This window comes from Dicentrarchus labrax, unplaced genomic scaffold (assembly GCF_905237075.1).
Source record: "Dicentrarchus labrax unplaced genomic scaffold, dlabrax2021, whole genome shotgun sequence".
In the NCBI taxonomy this organism is placed as follows: domain Eukaryota; kingdom Metazoa; phylum Chordata; class Actinopteri; family Moronidae; genus Dicentrarchus; species Dicentrarchus labrax.
The window spans coordinates 17376571-17397134 of NW_026136714.1; the positions used below are offsets into that span (position 1 = coordinate 17376571).

The 20564-nt window shown below is 38.9% G+C and overlaps 2 protein-coding genes across 4 annotated transcripts; one reads left to right on the top strand and one right to left on the bottom strand.

Moving 5' to 3' along the window:
* Nucleotides 1-322: 322 nt before the first annotated feature.
* lrrc8ab (leucine rich repeat containing 8 VRAC subunit Ab) lies at nt 323-11449 on the bottom strand. Of its 3 annotated transcripts, XM_051422782.1 has the most exons (5): nt 11306-11449; nt 10561-10685; nt 10245-10332; nt 5499-7617; nt 323-5248 (listed from the first exon to the last, which is right to left on the bottom strand). In XM_051422782.1, the coding sequence occupies exons 4-5, from the start codon at nt 7608-7610 to the stop codon at nt 4973-4975; spliced, it is 2388 nt and encodes a 795-aa protein (XP_051278742.1). In that variant the 5' UTR covers nt 7611-7617; nt 10245-10332; nt 10561-10685; nt 11306-11449; the 3' UTR covers nt 323-4972. The 3 variants fall into 3 exon arrangements, with proteins under 3 accessions (XP_051278742.1, XP_051278740.1, XP_051278741.1); XM_051422780.1 differs by lacking the exon at nt 10245-10332; XM_051422781.1 differs by lacking the exon at nt 10245-10332 and having other exon boundaries at nt 10561-10697; nt 11306-11432.
* A 36-nt stretch (nt 11450-11485) lies between these two features.
* Nucleotides 11486-16784, top strand: hscb (HscB mitochondrial iron-sulfur cluster cochaperone). The gene is made up of 6 exons (XM_051422790.1): nt 11486-11970; nt 12085-12181; nt 15054-15143; nt 15313-15457; nt 16335-16382; nt 16538-16784. The coding sequence occupies exons 1-6, from the start codon at nt 11612-11614 to the stop codon at nt 16630-16632; spliced, it is 834 nt and encodes a 277-aa protein (XP_051278750.1). The 5' UTR covers nt 11486-11611; the 3' UTR covers nt 16633-16784.
* Nucleotides 16785-20564: the final 3780 nt, after the last annotated feature.

The following is a 20564-nucleotide window of genomic DNA, read 5'->3' on the forward strand; positions in this document are numbered from 1 at the left end:
AACATCAACATCAGGTAGTAAAGCAACTTAAAGGTCCTCATCATGTCAGTTGTTATTGTGCTATAGTGATGCAGAAAAAATATACTTTAACAATGGCAGCAGTTCAATTGTCGGTGGCCTTGTTTAAAGATTGTCCTATAACCAGCTTACCTGCTTCTGATGTTTCATTAAAGGTTCCTTCCTAATAACTTCTGAATGAATGAATGAATGAATGATTACTACCTTCACAGAGACTAATCTCTAATATAGTACCTGCGCAGTCGACAGGTTCTCTGCCCAACACCGAAATACAACATTGAAACCCAACACAAACCAAGACTAATTTGATCGACCAAGTCTATTTTATTTTATTTTACCTCTAGTGGATGGTGTGCAGGAGAGGATGGGACACATGTTCAAACAGAATACTGTCACATCATTCATGTCAATACTGATGTACTGATTTCCTTATTAATGAAATACTTTTGGCAACCAAACACTGCATGAAGCCAAATCTGTACATCACCTATAATTTGAATTTGAGTTGGGAAACATTGGGAAAAAAAAAAAAAAGAGAGAGATTTGTACCCAAACATAATTATTTTAAGAGGAGAAAGAACCAAGATGAACATCAAGGGGTGAGAAAGTCTCATGATGCCAACATACACACTCACGGATAACACTCATACACACACTTTATCTGTGCTAATCACAATGAAGACACAATTCTGAAACAACACAGCTCAGTTTATACATGGTCACTGACGAAAAACGCAGAATCAAGGTTAAACCAAGTGGTTTCTTTAAAAACACAAAACACATTTTGTTTTAAACCAGCAGTCAATATTAAATACACCAAACTAGAAAATAATGTATAGAAATGCATATAAAACTGTAACTGTATAAAACAACTGTTTAAATTAATAAAAATACCAGGTGTAATAAAAAAATAGGCAATCAACTCAAAAAAGAAGTGAGTACTAGCTGGCTTCCTGAGAAATGTATAGTTATATTGTAATAATACTAATAGCTGTCAAAATGAAAAACAGAACAGACAAAATGAAAAAAAAGGAGGGGACATGCAAAGAAAGAGAAAAAATTAACTATGGAACAAAAAGCTAATCTACTGAAACCACTTTACTAGCAACCTACACAACGTATTTTTATTACGTACTGACCATCTACTTGCGGTGCCTCACTGCAACGCTTTATAATTTGACAAAAGGATTTCTGATGTCACTCTTAATTAGATTAGTTGATTGTCTTAATCAGTGGTGTATTGCTGAGGTGCTCTGGATGTCATCTAAAATGCTCCAGTTGGGACTTAAAGGTAAAAGACCAAAATCAATATTTTCTTCTATGAGCAGTTTTTAAACTTAAAAACTAAATCTAACAGCACTTTAATCTCAAGGCTGGCAGTCATTCAGTTTGAACCTTCCCAGAAAACCTGTGTTGTATACATTAAGCTGTATACCATTATTTGCATTTACCTAAATGTAACGTGTGGGAGAGGTGCTGTAGTGCAAAAAGCATTTTCTAGGTTGAAAAATCTCTTCTAATCTACTTTTTTACCATCACCTTGGTAAAATGAACGCGACAAAAAGAATGCCCATGCACATTAGAAAACTACACTACTACTAACCTTTACATAGTTTAAATAAAAGCAATATTGCACAATATAGCATAGTTAAACATGTTACTGAAATAAATGTACATAGCTTAAACTATTCCTATGCTTTTCAACCCAGTTACTGTACTGTATATTGCTACTGTCCAAGTTTTCTTTGCAGTTAGGTTTATTAAAACATAAACTGATATTTTTTTTTGTCTCGGGAAAACATTTGAACCCCTATTGTGTGTTGTGCTGTGTCAGAGCTGTGCATTGATCTTGAATTCCACTTTTTTTTTTTAGCATCGTGCTGCTTATTGTGGCAAAACACAAGTGCAGAAAAGTCACTCTCAGGCAAAAAAGTATTCAACGCTACTTTACAAATGAACACACTTTGAAACCAGAGAAATAAACAATTAGATGAACTGACCAGAAAAGTATGGAGGCCCATTTACGGCAGGGGGAGAAAAAAAAAAAAAAAAACGGAAAGAGAAACTATGAAACCATTATGAGGGACTAAGACCAAATGTTTACGGCCCAGTGGGTGTGAACACAGGACCTGCATGCTGTGAGGTGACAAGTCAAGAAACTTCCTCATAGATCCAATTTAGAAAGTTTAAATTATAATTTTGACTTTAAGATTCATTTTTCTTGCTTTTTGTCTTGTTTTAGCCCCCTGACAAGGATGGGTTTCCATTAGTCAAGTGTATCTGGCAAACAAAACCCCTACACAAACAAACAAATCCATCACAAAATAATATTAAAAAACTAAAAACACGTTCACGTTCCCAAAATGACCTAGTGTCACTTCAATAATTAAAATCTAAACCCAAATGCTACATTTCTAGATCATTTTTACAAATAAGACTTGTAGAAACAATATTTAATCATCAAATTCACAATGTTTATGCCCTTCAGACTTTTAAACTCTACATAAGTTGTCAGCAGTGCACAGGAACATTGTTCAAGAGAGTTAAAGCTGCACTAGGGTAGAATTTAATGTAAAACTAATGTTAGCACAGCCAATGTCACAAAGTGAGGCTACAACAGAAAAGAGTGTCTCATTAATCACATCTGAGACACCATATGTATCTTTTATTTGCCCGAATTGAGAACTGGAGTCAAGTATGCTTACTTGTGAAAGGTCGACAGAAGTGATGACATGAAGCATTAGAGCAACATATAAAACAAAAAAGGACAAAACTCTCCCGTTACTCCCATTATCGTCTGGGGCTGGGTAGTCTAGTGCAGCTATACAGACATTTATCTGCATCAAAACATGGTCAACAGTACGATCATTTGTTCTCCACAGATGCCCTAACAAAAACAACAGAACACAGATGTAGTGAATTAAAGTTAAGGCAACTGACCTGAAAGCCATGGCTCTTTTCAAAAGTGCCTCTTAAATCTTTCGTGCTAATGACAAATACATTTGTAGGAATTACAATTATTTTTTCATTAAGTGGAATGATGCTTTTTTGATTCTAAAAAAGCTTTAAGCTTTTTGGAGTAAAAGCTAAAATTTAAAATTTTATGACGATAAAGTTTAAAAAATGGCCATTTTGGACCTTATTGCAATGTTTTCTTTAACATAAAAAAACTCAGATTAAAGTACATATTCACCTTAATGGATCTAATATAGCAATTAAATAGTGTTAAATTAAGGATGGCTGTAATCTCACTTTATCAAGGTAGAAACATCATATTAATAATACAATGTTATAATAAACTGAAATGAACACGAGGTCAGGCGCTTAGAAAACAGATTTATATTGTCTGGTTCTTTTACTTGTTAGTTGCAGACAAGGACGCTCAGCTATTAGGACACACAAGTCCAGTGCTTCACATCCAAATTATACCTAGAGTTTCAGCTACGCGTTACGTTTGTTGCAGACATATTATCGATAGTTCAAGGCTGCATTTCAATGTCAATGCTGTGTGTCCTGTATAAAGTTTTAATTATGTTGCCACAGACATGACTCATCTCATTCAAAACCTTTTCAGCATTTTGTTCATTTTGTTTTGTGCAATTTAGTACAAACAAACAATGTGGATGCAGCATGACCATGAAATAGATTAGAATTCCCACTGAATAGTTTACTGGCAGTAAGGGCTGGGTATCTGCTCGCTGATAAGATTTTCCACTAATGTAATTGTATGTGGGTGATGTCTTATAATACTAGTCCACTGAGTGGCATTCAGAAGAATAATTGCTTTTTCTCAAGCATTACTGTAGGTCAAACACACAACTCTTCCCCACACTGCACTCCGCAAAACTGGCTCCACGTAAGGATGGCACCCTCTGGTCTAACACCACGTTCCACTGCTAACCAAGACTCAAGGCCAACAAAAGACAACTCCACCGCCTCTGCAGCACATGCACTACTAACAGTCTCATCAATGACCCTCTCAGGCACAAGGATCTCAGAATCCATAAACTTTCTGGACATTACTCATCATTAGTTAGTCCCTGATTTGTGATCTCACGTCATACTTTCATGATTTTTTAATCAGTTTGAAACTGAGCTCATCGCTCTACAGCAAAAGAAGAATGACCAATTTATGTCGGTTAATGAGACAACAGGACTGTGCAGTTTGGGGTATTTGTCATTCTGTATTTACAAAGACGACATTTGGTGACATAACCATAGGATTTGTCAAATATTGAGTGAACATCTGCACATTTCTTCCTGAAGAAAATAAATTAATAAAGACAGAGTTACTCTTGTCTGTCATGCTTTCATGATTAATTCCTTTGCATATTATGACTGGAAGTTAGTAGTTAAGTAAAAATAATAATAAATAAGCAAGCAAATGGTGGTTGCAGTTACACGATCCATACACAGGAATTAAGAAGGAGACATCTTAGAGACAACATTGCTACCTCGTTTGTAAAACTGAACAATAGTGAACTGATTATTTGATCTTGATTAGAACGGATGTTATAGTAATTGTGAAAAGTGGACATTTTTCTTCTTTCTTTCTTTTTCTGTCTTTAGCAAAGATGGCCCACAGTTCTGCATACTTTAACTTCTCCACCATAACTTAGAAGCATGAAATGTAAACACGCTGCTGATCACAATGACACTGCTACATTAGTGCTAAAAATATAATTACTGGGTTATAATGAGATGGCATGAGAAGTGTTTTGTAAAAGGAAGGAAAATAAACAGTTAAGAATTAAGAGAACAACCTGAAGCTACTATCAGTGTTCTGGTTCTGCCAAACTGGCCCTGGTTCTTGATACCCAACCTTACTGGCAGTACACTGCAGCGGGACTACCACTGCCTGCTTCAACAGGCCATCTGGAACAGTACAAGCATTCCCTCCTGTGTCGGGGCCCAGTTGGTCAGTATCTGTTCTCACTCACAGCCACAGACCTGTTCAAGCAAGTTCTTTGTCAACTTTCCATAACTGTTCCTTGACCTCCGTGGGCAGGGTGTTGAAGAGGTCCTCCTCCACAACGAGACCGGTTCTCTTTAGCTGTCGGCACTCGCCTAGCTCCACGGGCAGACACTCCAGACGATTTCCTCTCAACTCTAGCTGTGTCAGCCCGGTCAGCTCTCCAAACCGTGATGGCAGAGACTGCAAGCAATTGTTCCCCAAGTTCAAAGTGCGAAGCTTCTTGCACTGGAACAGCTCATTAGGCAGGCTCTCAATCTGGATTTCAAGGAGGGGGAGGGTGTTGTGATGGGATAAAAACAGAGAGATATTAGAATTTGTAACTTTAAAATGTTTTCAGCAGCAGACAGATTGTTGCACAAAACCTAGACATTGGAGGATGCAAGTTCACCACAATATAGTTACCCAAATCTTTAGTCCCATCCCTAAAACAAACCATTAAGGATAAAAAATGTACAATCAACAAAGAATTAAATGGATGGAAAATAGTGATTATTTAGGTACTAACCCTGTTGGCTGTAACTGCCAGATACTGAAGATTCTGGAGGAAGCCAATGTCTGTAGGGATATACGTTAGGTTGTTATGGCTCAGGTCCAGGAAGCGCAGCTTGCGGCAATAAAACAACTGGCTGGGGATCTTCTCAATCTTGTTTCTGTTCAGGTACAGTTTCTCCAAGTTGGTCAGTGTGCCAATCTGGATGGGAATATAGGCGATCTGGTTGTACCAGAGCTTAAGGCAGACCAGCCGATGAAGGTGCTGGAAGCTGATGATTTCTTCGATGGTCTTCAGGTTGTTGTCCTTCAGGTCAATCTCCTGCAAGTTGTGCAAGCTGAAGATTGAGTGCGGTATGCGTTCTAGATCACAGCGAATGAGCTCCAGTTCTGTCAGGTTCACCATCTTCTTCAGGCTGTTGAGCACCATCAGCTTAGTGCCTTCATTATTGATGGAAAGCTTCTGGAGGTGCATGCCCACATCTGTCACCACCTGAGGTAGCTTGGTCAGATTGCTCTTCAGACGAAGAACTTTGAGCCTCTTGAGCTCCCGGAGCCCATCAATGACAATGTAACGGTTGTTCTCCGCACTGAGATTCCCTGTCAGATGGAGTTCACTAAGATTCTTCAAACTGTAGATCCATAAAGGGATCTCTTTGATGTCAGTGAACTTGATATGCAGAGACTTCAAGTTCTCACGCAAAAAAGCCAGCGCGGGAGCTTCGATTTTGGCTGGTGTGTGGTAAAGCCACATCTCTCGCAAGTTGACCAGCTGGGCAATGATTGGGGGGATGGTTACGTCAGGGATAAGCTCCAGTTTAAGAACCTCCAGCTCCATCAGGTCAAATACTGTGTCTGGAATGCCACTCAGCATGAAAAGGTGCAACTCCAACTTCTCCTGAGAGTTCTTGGTAATCCTCTGCCTGAGCTTGTCCAGTGTCCACTCGTTGTTGAGGTTGAGCTGCCTCAGCTTGTTCTCGCTCACTTCGGAGAGGAACACAGCGAAGCGTTTAGAGTACAGAGGGTCATACTGATCGATCATGTGCATCATGAATGCAAAGTCATTCTTCACATCGGGTATGTCACTGTAGCTGCTCTCTTCTCGTATAGACTCAAAGGAGTACTTCTTTAGAGAGCGCCGAAGCATCCAGCAAAGTGTGTACATGCAGATCAAACCATACACCACTACTAAGCTAATGTAGAAACAGGCTAAGATTTTAAAAAGTGTAGCCAGCGGGTGAGCACAACGGTACACGCTGTAACCTGTCAGACTCTCTATATTTACAGAGCAGTCAACACTGAATTTAATATCGTGCACGTAATACCCTGTATAGCAGATTATCAAAATAAACTTGATGACTTTGATGATAGTCTGACGGATGTACAGTCTGTACACAATGTCTCCCTCCTCAACGTGTATACGAAACTTCTTCACTTTCTCAAACAGGGCTTTTGCCTGTTCACCCTCTTTCTTGTCCAAAACCCCTGTTTCTGTTCTATCCACAATGCCCTGCTCAAAGCGTGTCTTTGTCCTTTGAAGCATAGGAACGCTTGCTTCAACATCCTCACTGATAACAGACGCCTTGTGGTCCATCGAGCCGTTCATTTTCATTGGTTTTGGGTCACTCTCTTCGACCACGGTCTCTGACAGCGCCCTAGTAGTCCATGGAGAGTCGAAGCATTTCAGCAAGATGGATACAAAGTGCTCTAGTTTGGAACTAGTCCGTGGGAACTTGAACCAAAAGTTGCTGCAAGCTAGGAAAATAAGGGTGTGAAGTAATACTAGGTAAGGAAAATACTTGGCAAACCAGTGCAATCTATTCTCATAGCATACAGCATCCACATAGTTGTACTGGTGGCGGTCTAGATCATACTGGATCCCTTTGGGCTCCAGGAACAATGAAGTGGCGAGGGTAGAATTGAAGTTCTTCTTGCAGGTCTGATTGACCACCCATTTGCAGGGCAGGCATATCATCTTGTCCTGGGTGACCTGCAGTGTCCCCCCAAACACAGAAATCATAAGCATAACAATGGAGATGTAGTCGGTGAACACATCCCACCATGGTTTCAGGATGCGGTACGCTGGCTGTGTGTCTACAAAGTACCGCAGCTCAGTGATGGGGATCATGGTTTATCTGTGGAAAAAAAATAAAGTTGAGTCAGAATCATGTAGCGATATACTGAATTACATGGCCTTGTCAAACATAAAAAAAACAACAGATTTGGCTTTCTACAAAAATCAAAATGTTCTTCTCTCTAATGCCTGAATAGCCTTTACCTGAACCACAACACAATACCAAGACGACAAATCAATACCAGAATTGCAACTAACAAGGTCATACATCAGAACTTTGCAGACGGTTAAGTTGAAGGCTGCCATGAGTAATGAAACAGAGATTCCCACTTGTGAAAAAGAATTGCCTGATTGACTTTACTGCGTGGGCTGCCATGTTATTGATTTAACTATTGTTAAGCAGACACGATTAATCTTGCTTTCAAAGGGGGTCTCATACTGGACATAGCATTTCAAATGCTTTGGCCAAATGGCAAGCCAGCCATCAATAAAATACTAAGTTCATTTGTCTGCATTTTAATTTAGTCCCTACACGATTTAGGTGAATAATTAATGGGTTGTTAAAGAAAAAGAAATGTCATACAGGCAATGACACCGCTGCCTTGAAGCTATAAACATAATAAATGAGTAAATTAACAGAACAATCATCTCAGATTTAAGAGGCTTAATCAAGAAAAACCTATGCGGCTGATTTTCATTGGGAGAGCACCGTAATCAGCAGGGATGCAATGATTCCACGTTTTTTTCTTCTGATGCTGTTTCTGACACCTAAACTAAGCACTTAAAACTGTATTGCACTCTGATACATTAAAAGGAGATCAAGAAAAGTTGAAAAAAGTCTGTAAAATTGCACTGTTACACAATAACAACAGTGATAAAGAAACAGTAACACAGATCAGTAATTACTGGCCAATACCCTATGTGTTAGTAATGGTGCTGATACTGACCCAGGGTATTGTATACTTGCATCAATACTAACTAGGGCTAGAGGTGGGCAATATACACATATATTATATATATATATATATATATATATATATATACACACACACACACACACACATATACAGTGGTATGCAAAAGTTTGGGCACCCCTCTGAGATTTCATGATAATTTGCTCTACCTTTATAAGAGAAGATCACAGCAACAAGATTTGTTTTCCTACAGAGATGTAGACATTTGAGTGTTTTCCAGACTGAAATTCTTAGAGTAGCATTACATAGTTTTATTATAATAAAATAAAATGTAAAAAATGGGATGTACAAAAGTTTGGGCACCCTTTTAATCGCATTCATTTCAAGACCTGTAGGGATTTATAGCTGACAGGCTGCAGCACAAAATTGCTTTGATTAGCTTGTGAGACCTTCAATTACAAAGACATGTGGAACCAATCATGAAAAAGGCTGTTTAACATAGGTAATTGCTGGCTGTGCTTGTCCTAGGTTCTTTCTTAGAGTGTGGCAACATGGGGGCCTCTAAACAACTCTCCACTGACCTAAAAACTAAGATAATTCATTATTATGAATTAGGAGAAGGGTACAAGAAATTATCTGGAAGGTTTGGACTGTCTGTCTCCACAGTCGGAAATGTAGTGCAGAAATGGAAGGCCACAAGAAAGGTCCTTGTGAAGGAAAGATGTGGTAGGCCGAAAAAAATACAGGAAAGGCACAGGCGAAGGATGGTTAGAATGGTCCAATAAAAATGATTTCACTGCTGAGATGTTTCTGTTTCCATAAGGTATAACATATGTTAAAATGAGGTTGCTACTTTAAAAGCTCAGCATGTGACAAACTGATGCAGTGATTTTCCTAAGGGGTGCCCAAACTTTTCCATACCATATGTGTACACACACACACAGAGACATATTTCACTTGTCAAGCATCAGAGATTTCACAATACAGAATCAGAATTGTTTATTGTCAAGTAGGTTTTTACACCTACGAGGAATGTGTCTACCGTTTATAACGCAGCAACTATCCTTGAACACTGCATATGTTAGGTTAGCCAGGTATTTAATTTGCTCCATTAGCCCACACCACACAATTCTGGGTGGTTATCTAATCGATTAGCAATATTTAATTTATATTCCAGGAAATGTATTGTGTTATGATATTGAGAACTAAAATTGGACATACCGTAATAGAGGATTTTATCCATATCGTCCGCCCCTAATTAAGAGTAAATCTTTTATGTATCCATGCAACCTCACATCTACAACTGGATCACATGCAGCAAGACCCAGAACACCAAGTTGCTGGTATGAAATATAAGTAAACACATAATTTGTGTGTATGGGTAGATAAAAATTGACTTAACGCACTTGAAAAATAGTTGTACTTACAAATCCCAAACTGTACAACACAATAGCTCCATACATAAAAAGTCAAAAGGAATTCCACAACCACTCCTTCGCCCGCTGCTGTACATCAGAGCGAGATAAAGCCAATCCAAATCAGCCTCTAGCCTTGTGTGAGTGGGACACACCCAGCATGTAAGCTTGAGAAGTCACTCTTCTAAAAGATGATGTTCCGTTTTGGCTTGTTTAACCCAAACAACACGACCGCCAGAGGAGCCACCTTGCTCCGCTGCTCTCTATTCTTAGCCATTTCCGTTAATAATATCCAGAGTATTGTCTGTGGGGGCCTTGAGAAGCACCTCCCTTGACCTTCAGGAGGAGATCCTGTTTACCTTACAGACGCTGCTGTCTCCAACCAGTGTCTCTCTGGAATACTCCACCGTCACCTTTTGCACCCCCACCGCCCCCAGAAACACACACCTACACATACACAACAAGAGGCGGGAGTTGGCATTCATCAGAGTTTCTACTTTGTTAGGAAACTGCAAAGGCGAGGAGTCAAGACGCCTAGTCTGATCCTTGAGCCAAATAAGCATATTTAAACTGGCCCCAGTTCAGAGAAAACTTTTGCACTATTTTAGTGAAGTATCCTGGGCTGGGTAGCTAGTGTAGCAGCACACAATTACACCCAGTAACTAAAATACTCACCAGATTCAGGTGTTATCTGTGCTCCAGTGCCTGGTGATGACCCTGGTGGACAAGCCACTCTTCGTGTGTCCAAAACTCTTCATGGACCATTGCCTCTCTCATCGCCATGGGGTTGAATAGAAGACCTGACAAGGATACTGAGATTTGAAAATGTGGTTTCATCTTCCTTCAAGCACACTCAGGAAGTGACAGATACACCTCTACTACACAAAACGCGTCAAGAAAGTTGCCTAACTTACATGCGTATTAGTGACACGAGTTATGTTTAAACTACAATACTTAACGATAAACGTGTGCCTTTGTGTGATTTGTTTTGTCAGAAACATGTGTTAATTTAGATAGAGGAACCGACTATCCATCAAGTCACCGCTCGTAACATTAGCATGGGATGTCTTTGTCATCTGGCTAGGTGGCTGAGCCAGCGCTTCTTCAATTGACGTTAAAACTGAGTGTTATTATTACTATTTCTATCTATATGCCATAAAATAATGTGACACACTACATTTGGGGGAGTATAGTGATATCTGAAAGCAAGTTACTTATCACCACCGACCACAAAGAAGCACAATTTCTGCAATTAAAACATGTTAGCAAACTAAGCTAGGATGCTGTTAGCTAGTGGGCTAACCTAGCTACCACCCGGCTCTCCCTGTTATCGGAAGTTTACATCCTGGCAAACGCTGAAGTTAATACGACAGCGACACGTTGCTAATACGTATTAAAACTGATATGGTGTTCAACTTACAAAGTCTGGCGTGCTGCGATCACATCCAACTCTACTTTAGTATAAATAGTTGCTAAAAAAAAAATGCGTTCACTGTTGCTAGCAGCTCAGCTTGCTAGCTGTTGTTTTCTTCCAGCACCTCGGGGAGAGTTATTATACAGCCAGGACGACGAGAGGCACTGTGGCGCTTTTTAACAAACATAGAGGAAGAAAGCTCTTCCTCTCCCTCTCTGGGAGAGAGGTGTTCATGTTTTTACTGTAAGGAGAAGAGCTTGTGTTTTGGATTGATCCCACAACAGCATCAAATAGTGTATTTTAGCTTCAGAAATGTTGTCATTAAACTATTTGCGGATTGTGTGCTCATCTCGGGCATTGCTGCACCCAAACTGGCTGATGACGAGGCGACAGTGTGTTTATGAAGCTTTTACATGTTCAGCACATTGTATGTCTACCTGCTTCCCCAAGAAGGACACATGGCACAGCAACACGAACTTGAGAAAGGAAAGAAAGCTAATTTACTACACAGGTCGAGTCAGTTCACCCAGGAACTACTGCACAGGTCGAGTCAAAGTGAGCTGCTGGAATTGCAAACAGCCTCTGGACAAAACACCTGCATTTTTCTGCATGTCATGCAAAGTAGTCCAACCTCCTGATGATGGGACATCCTACTTTAAAATTATGGATTGGTGAGTATCTTCTTCTCATGTATAACTACCCACTGTGTTACTCACAAACATTTTATTTATGAATGCAGTCTGTGAGCAAAACGTTTCACGTGACCATGTGTTGCCTCTTTTCAGTGACTGCACATTCACACTGGACACACAAAAGCTGCAGAAAAGATACTTGCAGCTCCAGCGCTCTCTGCATCCAGACAACTTCAGCCGGAAATCTGTGGTAGGGAGGGGGTTGTAAGAGGGGTTTTAAATAGAGATCAGTTGAGTGACATGGTTTGTGAGTCAGCTGAGGCTGTCCTATCTATTAGTACAAGTGTGACACAAGAAATTGGGTTTGACCCTGAGTCCCTATTAGGCCACTTGACTGTGCATTTTTGTTTTGTTAGTATGATTCATTGTGAGTTGGCCAAGGGAATAACTCCGGGCAAAGTTGAAAGATGGGTTTGTTAACAGACATTGACAAATTTAGGCCCTCATAAGGCAGCTTTGCATATAAAGTATAAACAAGGTCAAGGCAAGCACGTTCAGGGAATCAAAAGCTAAACAAGTGAGAAGATAATAGAGCATTGCTTTAAGAAATGGAGGAGGGAAGTCAAGTGTAAAATCTAGTAATAGTATAGAGTACTAACAGCTTCATATTTTTTTTTTTTCCCAAGTATGGTAAGTGATATTTGGGCTTATCAGGGAAAGCACAGGTGTATCTAATGATATTAATGGTGGCCAGAAATCCATCATGCACAGTACTATTATACTGTTAATTATATCTGTCCTTTTCCTGACATGTCAAGATGTCTTCTGTGTAAAAGGTCTATTATAAAATGCTGTACATTGTATTTTAAAAATCTAAAAGGAGGAAAAAGAAATGAAGGTGAATTACCCCAATTTAAATAATAAAGGATATGTAATATTAAAACTTCTGCACAAACATGAGAGGCCAAAGGTGTGAGATGAATAAAGAACTGATTTAATGGTACATTTTAAGTGTATGAAAGTCATTACAAGTCAATAGAAAAGTACATTTGTCAGCAGCTGAATTCACTTGCAGAGTTTTAAAGGGAGGAATAATGACTTACAAGTCTGAAATAAGTTTTCCAGTTGAAGCTGAAATCCAAGTTTTAAGTTAAAAGCAAGCATATTTGGGCAAAGGAGGAAAAGTAAATAGTGTGATTTCTATCCCAAAATAACTGGAAAAAATAAATATAGGGGAAGACTAATCTGGGGCCCTTGATTAATCCATTAACCAGTTTTTTTTTTTTAATTCTCAAAAAATGCATGTAAACATATATTTTGCCAACAAAAATAAAATGTTAGTGACTCCAGCCGACAGAAAAGAGCACCTGTTAACTGTAATTGTAAAGGGGCGCGCCATTGATTTTACTCAATTACAAGATGTCTGAAGTACTGTTGTATAATGTCTTCTATGGCTCTGGAGCAGCTTTGTTGAGTCAGAGAAAATAACTTAATGACATTATGACATTGTGATGTCATCAGGGTTATTTCAGTTTAGGCTATGACCATAAATAACAGAAAGCCTGTTACAAACTGGGGAGTGGAGGACACAGCTGTTTACCTAGCAGGAAGGGTGTAACGAAAGGTGCTATCAAGTTGCATTATGGTCACAAAGACAGACATATATGTATACAAGCATAAAGACATAATATATACGGTATGTGCAAAACAGATGATGTGGGTTGAGAGCTTGATCCATACTAGGGAATAAAAGATATCTCAGCTTCTGCTGTTTTGAGTGCCCTTTTAAGAAATTATATGTAATTTCCTCAGTAAAATGCACACAGCAAAATCATGGTGATGATTTATACTGAAAGACACTAAAGGAAAACGACAGGAAAGAGATCTAATATTGGTTTGTCCAATTGGATGAAGCACTCAATCACTGCTCTTGAGGAAATACATTTGGTCTTCTCTTCTTCTTCACCTTTGATTTCTCACTGCTTATAGGCAGACAAGTGCACCAGAATTTTGTGTGGAAAAATAGGTTTGATGTACTTCATAAATCACATGCAGCCCAAAGCACAGTTAGGCTGGTGAGACAGGTAGGCCTATATTTTACATAAAAACCTCAACTAGTGCAGCTTTAAAAATGTCACAGAACAAAATAAGACTTGCCCCAATGCATCTGACCATTTCAAAGTGGAATGTGTTTATAGATTATGTCACAAAGTAGTAAACAGTTGACAAAATCTTCACATTATCCAGTTTCCCCCATGTTGATCGTTAAAAAAAATTGCATGGCAGTTTAGAAGAATAAGCATTATGAGTACAAGGAGGAGCGGAGGTGTGTTGCTTCGCACGTAATTTATTCTGTACACTCAGGTGGAAAAGCACAATGCAGAATGTTGTCATGATATGATGTGAAAGCTAAACTCATATTCAGCAGACTGTGGGAGAGGAGGGGTAGCCTAAATGGTGTCTTCACACACAACCTGTCCAATATTGTACTGACTCTGTTTTATTTATCAGCACCTCTGGCCATTTTTTTCTTAATTAGACATCTTCCAGCCTCAGGGGTCTTCATCATATATAGAAAACTCATTACTTATACAAGGCTACGAGGCAGCCTCCTACTGCACTGGTTGTTATTACAGAAACAGCTCCACACGATGGGCCCATGGGCCAGAGCTTGAGACTATTGATTTTCACAAGAGCTGACAGACCTGATAGCTGCAAAATGTACACGAATCTGCCAACCATTTCCAAGATATTTTCCTCCCTGGCATGTTTCCCCACATCTGTCGTGTCAGACTTACACCTGCATCCCTTGAAGGGTCCCAAAATGCTTGACTACAAAAGAGAAGCTGTATGTCATACACTTAATTGTCAGTATCACGAAGGATTTGGTGTGTAAAACTGACAGTGTATAGATTGGGATGGCGAGTGTAAAATAGCTCAGATGTTATTACCTTTCAAGACTGTTTGATTTGTTACCGTGGATAATGTGAATATCTGTTACAAATGCACAGCACGTTAGTCAAAATCACAATAATGCAGATTTTCTTTCCCTTTTTTAATGACTGCATAGGGACTGAACTTTCCATCATTAGAAGCAAACTTAACAGAACCCTCTTTTGCAGAGAGAACAGGAATATTCAGAAATCCAGTCGGCTCTTGTGAACAAAGCATACACGACTCTGCTTAAGCCTTTGAGTCGTGGTCTTTATATGGTAAGTTTGAAAGCTCTGACTTAACTTCTAATGAGTGGTCTATTTTCATAACTGCAAGCTCTCTCTCTGTCTGATCGCTTGTTCCAGACAAATATCTTCACCAGCTGACAGTCAAGACTAGTGACATGCATTTATAGGGAGTTTAATGATCTCCCATCCTGCGTTTCAGCTGGAGCTGAAGGGGATGCATATAGAAGAGGGTACTGACTCCGGGGCTGATTCTGAGTTTCTAATGGAGCTAATGGAGATCAACGAAGCCCTTGATGAAGCACAGACTCCAGAAGAAGCCAATAAGATCGGCCGAGACACAAAAGGTTAACGCATATGTCTGTTCAATTTATTGAGTATAAGTCTGGTTCAGTGGTTTGAGCCGATTGTTGATCATAAATTAGCACAGGAGGAGCATGTACCTGGTAAATTGATGTCGACAAATCAGATATGTAGCTTTTTTTAGTAGTTCAATCGCTCTAGTAAATAATAAAATGAAACAATATAAGAAAGAAAAAATACTTTTTGGCTGAACTGCACACTGACTGAGACATGCTTTGTTGTAAGGGTTAAAGTTGTAAACAATGATAATAGCAAGTGTGGTTTAATAGTACAGCCAACAGTCCTTGAGCACTTACTTTGTTAGAAATGCAACAAAGGAGCAACAGGTGTATCTGTTTACAGTGCAAACCAAAAAAACTCACGTGCATATGTAGGCAATTTGAATCCAGGGTGGAAATGGTGGACTCTGCCACTAACATGAAAACTAATGAAAACTACTATATAGAAAGGTAATTACAGAATGTAAATACATTGGATAGCTAGTGCAGAAAAAACAATAGTTAAAAAATGGGATATGATTTCAAGAAAATTTATTAGTATTATCATTATTAATATTATAAGTAGTAGTAGTAGAAGTAGTAGTAGTAGTAATGATAACTATTAACTTACAGATCGGGCATAATTACCTACCATTGATATGCACTGCATAGGTTGAAAACGTCAGACCAATGAATCATGCATACATGACAGATTTATCTCTGTGTACATGGTCTGTTTAATTTGTGTCCCATTTTCAAAACTAAAATATTTTACTATTTCCATGTGCTAGCTGGTGCACACATCAAACTGTGTTAACACAATATGTTTCTTTGATTTTTCTAATGTGGTTTGTTGAACTGAAACATGTCTCCTCACTTGCAGGGAAACTGACAGACTTGACAAAGGAGATAGACGATGCCCTGCTTAAAGGTATTATATTCAGACACTGAATTGAAAACATTGTCTTTTCCTCCCACTCATTCCTTTGTTTGTTGTGTGATCTATGCTGAAACATGTCCTTTAAGTCACTCAGTGAGTCATTGATTGAACTTTCTTTTGCACTCTCTCTTTTTCTTTTTTATCAGGAGAGCTTCAAACTGCCAAAGCACTGCTTGCCCAAATGAAATACTATGCAAACATTGAGGAGAAAGTGAAAGAAAAACTTTCTGAATTCATGTAATTTCTCCCCTATTTACTTTATTTGATATGTTTAGTCACTTTTAAAAAGTTTTGTACAGAAGCACACAAATCATTGTACATTTATCTTGGGATTATGTAAATGTATGTTAAATTTGAATAATAAAAAATTTACCTGTAATGCATAATACACAACTGAATTAATGGTGATTTGTACTTGATCTGCTATTTTTTTTATTAAAGCTGTATAGATACGAGGGTGTAATTGGATGCATACAGTATCCCCCTTGAATTCCACTAATTTCATACGCCTAATCATATCCACTTGTACCTAATGCATCATTAAATATGACAGAGATCTATAATAGGCTCTGATTAAAATGCTGCTCAGAGTGTTTATATGATTATCCTGCCTATCAGTTCAGCATTTGTCATGAGGGACTCAGACACTGGACTCTCAATCAGTTCCTCAGGTTACCTTTAGGTGGAGACATAACACCTTGACAATCATCATGCAGAGGAGCAGAACATGTTGTACAAACTGGATATGAGACCAGAAGGAAGTCCTTTATTGAGGTAGACAGCCTATTGAATTATTTATGGTGGCTTCATATGTAGCATTAATGCTACGATAATCAGGAAGGCCCCACTGAATGATGATCACTTGATGAGCCAAAGATTTGTGATCTGTGTAATTTCCAGCTCATAAATTGATGTACACTGACCCTGCACCCCTATGCTTGCAGCAAACTGAAAGTTTCATCAGAATGTAAATTCGTCCATTTCCTTAAGTTTTACATTTTTTCTCTTAAAACCATAGAAAATAATTGTCATAATCTATAATTACTATAATAAGCTCCAGTCACATAAAGGATTTTGATCTGAGAAAGTGATACAGGTTTAATCAGTCTTAAACATGGAGAAGCTCACTTAATCTGATAGCAGAAAGTGAACCATCAGATCACATATCATATGGAAAATGTTATTTGAGACACACTAGTTTCACAACCTATACCATTTTGTGTGTATTAGTGGTTTTACACTGACACTGTTTCGCTGTGCCCCACAGCCCATCCCACTGTAACACATCCTGACTGGTTGTTTATTAAGTCTGGAACAACAATGTCATGTGTCTGAAGCTGTTTCGGTTTTTTACCGTGGAGAAGCAGTTCCCTTAATACACATGGATAGACAGTGAATTAAACAGGGCTTCTCCCACCACAAGGAGACTAACAGGCCTATTTATTATTCATGTCGTAATCGGAAGGCATCTACGGCGCCTTTAAATTAATGAGAAAATCTGATCGACCAACACTGAGGCCACTGCTGTCTCCCAGAACTCTTTGAAATTGAGTTTGAAAGAGACGAAAGGGGAAAAAAACTCACCACAGCTGGGCTGTGAAATTGACTTGGATGGGTAAGCCTGGCAAAATGAACTAGGTACATAGGACCACCATGCAGCTTCTGGAATGAGTTAGGTCAGCATCAGGCACACTACACAATTTACTGCTGCTGTAGGAGTGTTTACTTAGATATACTGGTCATGGCTCAGTGAGTTAATTCAGATATTCTGAACAAGCCTACATGAACCAGTTAATGGAATTCCTTAGTTATGTTACTTCCTGCAGTAGTTTTCTTGTTGAGAGTTCAATGTGAATGGCGAGAACACTCTCGTGTCTGTCCACTAAATGGGAAACTACAGGCAGTAGCTGATTTGCTTAGCTTAGCATAAAGACTGGAAATAGTTTGGCCCTATTTACAGGGAGTGTTTGGTTAGTCCATTCTGAGCTACTGTAGAAACATGGCAGACCCCACGGAAGGTGACCCGAAGCCTCTGTAGATAAAAACATCTCATTCTGAGGTAACAAAAACTCAACAATTCCTATATTCAGGTGATTATACACTAATGAAAACATACCTGTTAATATTATCTTTAATTTATGCCAGTAGATCCTTCTAAATGTTGTACAGTGGACCTCTAAATCTTATTTATTTATTTTGTACAAAAACCAAAGTGTGTGCAGCAGTGACAGTGACTTTTGTTACCTTCTTCACCAAGCTAGCTGTGTCCTCTTGTTTCCAGTCTTTATGCTAAGCTAAACTAGCCAGCTTAGGGTGGCCATTCGTCCGTCTTTAGGCCGGACAGTCCGGCTGTTAAACGCCCTGTCCGGCTGCAGGCCAGGCCTTAAGCCTGACACTCATTTGTCCTCCTTTTGAGAAAATAACTAAAAAGGTCGCCTTTTGACACATTACCTCGTTAGTTTAATACTTATTGGCTAAAAATGTGTGTCAAAATAAGTAATTTCATTGGTCACATTTTCGTGTCGTGACCTATAAACACATGGCAAATTTTAATATTCAATATTCAATATTCAACAGCCATGTGTTGATTTGCCACGTGATCACCACAGTTGCTACCACCAGACTGTCAATCAAGCTCTCAGCGACAGAGAACGTAACGTGAGCTAACGTCGATTGTTGGACTGAAATTCTGAAAATGCTCATTCTCATATGTATAGGCTAAGCCCTTTATCCCCAGATAAAAACAGTTTCTGTATGATGCTTATTAGACCTATGTAATCTGAATTGGAAGGGCACGTTGTCATGAGCTGTATCTTGTATATTTATTATCAGCTATGTGGTATGTGTATGCACCTTTATGTAATTCTGGTGAAATTAAAATTTAAAACCGGATCATACCAAACAAATATCTGCTTGCGTGTCCCTGTGTATGCAAAGTGTGCTCCTTTTTGATGTGAAGGAAATGGCCACCCAAAGCCAGCTGCAGGCTGTAGATTCACATTTAGTGGACAAATATGAGAGAGGTATTGATCTTCTTGTCTAAAACTCGGCAAGAAAGGGAATACTGTGGAAGTAGTAATGAGAGTGTCTACGTGCATTAATACCTAAATATTTCCTTTCATTTATTTGGAATTGTGTAGTAGATGGGGAATATTTTGTACTGTCAAGAATCTTCCCTTTTTATTATAGATGTTGTTCTTTTGCAACTCAAACTGGGATCTGTGTGAATTATTCTAGGTGTACTGGGCAAATGGTGCAACTCGAACAATCCCTGGAGAACAATTTTACCTGGATTAAGGTGTCTAAATAAGCCCCCAACAACGTGACTAATAGTGCATGTCATAATTGCTAGTATTAATCATCTCTGTATGGCCTTAACATAAATATCATAATAAGATTAATGTGGTCTTGTGACCCATGTCTTAATCATAATGTTCTACTAATCACATTAAGACTGAAATGTTGGTGGGCCATTGAAACACAACTCCAGTACTCTTGACAGAAACCCAGTGGGAAAATTATAGACTATTTGGCTTATAATGATTAACTACATACAAAATATGACTTAAACTATGGATACAAACAGTAGCTAATGAATGGCCTGATTGACAAGGGTCTAAACCAGTGGAGGATGACTCACTGGAGCTGAGCAGCAGTCTTTATAATTCTCGCCCCTCTGCTCAGCTGGTATATGACTCAGCTGTTGATTGTCAGTCCCATCATCCCACAGACACCTCAAGCCTGCTGTGTGTACTCGTATCTCACCAGGTAGTAATGCCATTATAATCTACCACTATTAGGCTTTCTTCCTGCCCTTAATCTGTGTTTTTATGTTGTTTGCCTCATCTCCTTACCACGCCACGTCTTCGCCTCTCCATAAAGCTCCTGAACTATAGCCTACTTTGAAACCTGTTACTCTACAAATAGTTTTTTTTACTCCTTCCTCCTTTGCTGAGCTTTGAATGTGAATGTTTAGATATAGTTTTCAGTGTGATCCCACTCTTACAACTTGGTGACACTGTGTAGACATTCTTCTACACAGGAAAGGATTAAGAACACAGTAGTAATTTACACTGATTGTGACAAAATGTCTGCTAACGTGATATTATACAATGAAGATATTGGAAGCTGGCAGCACAGAAAAAATACTGATCTTTTTTTCCTTTTTGCATT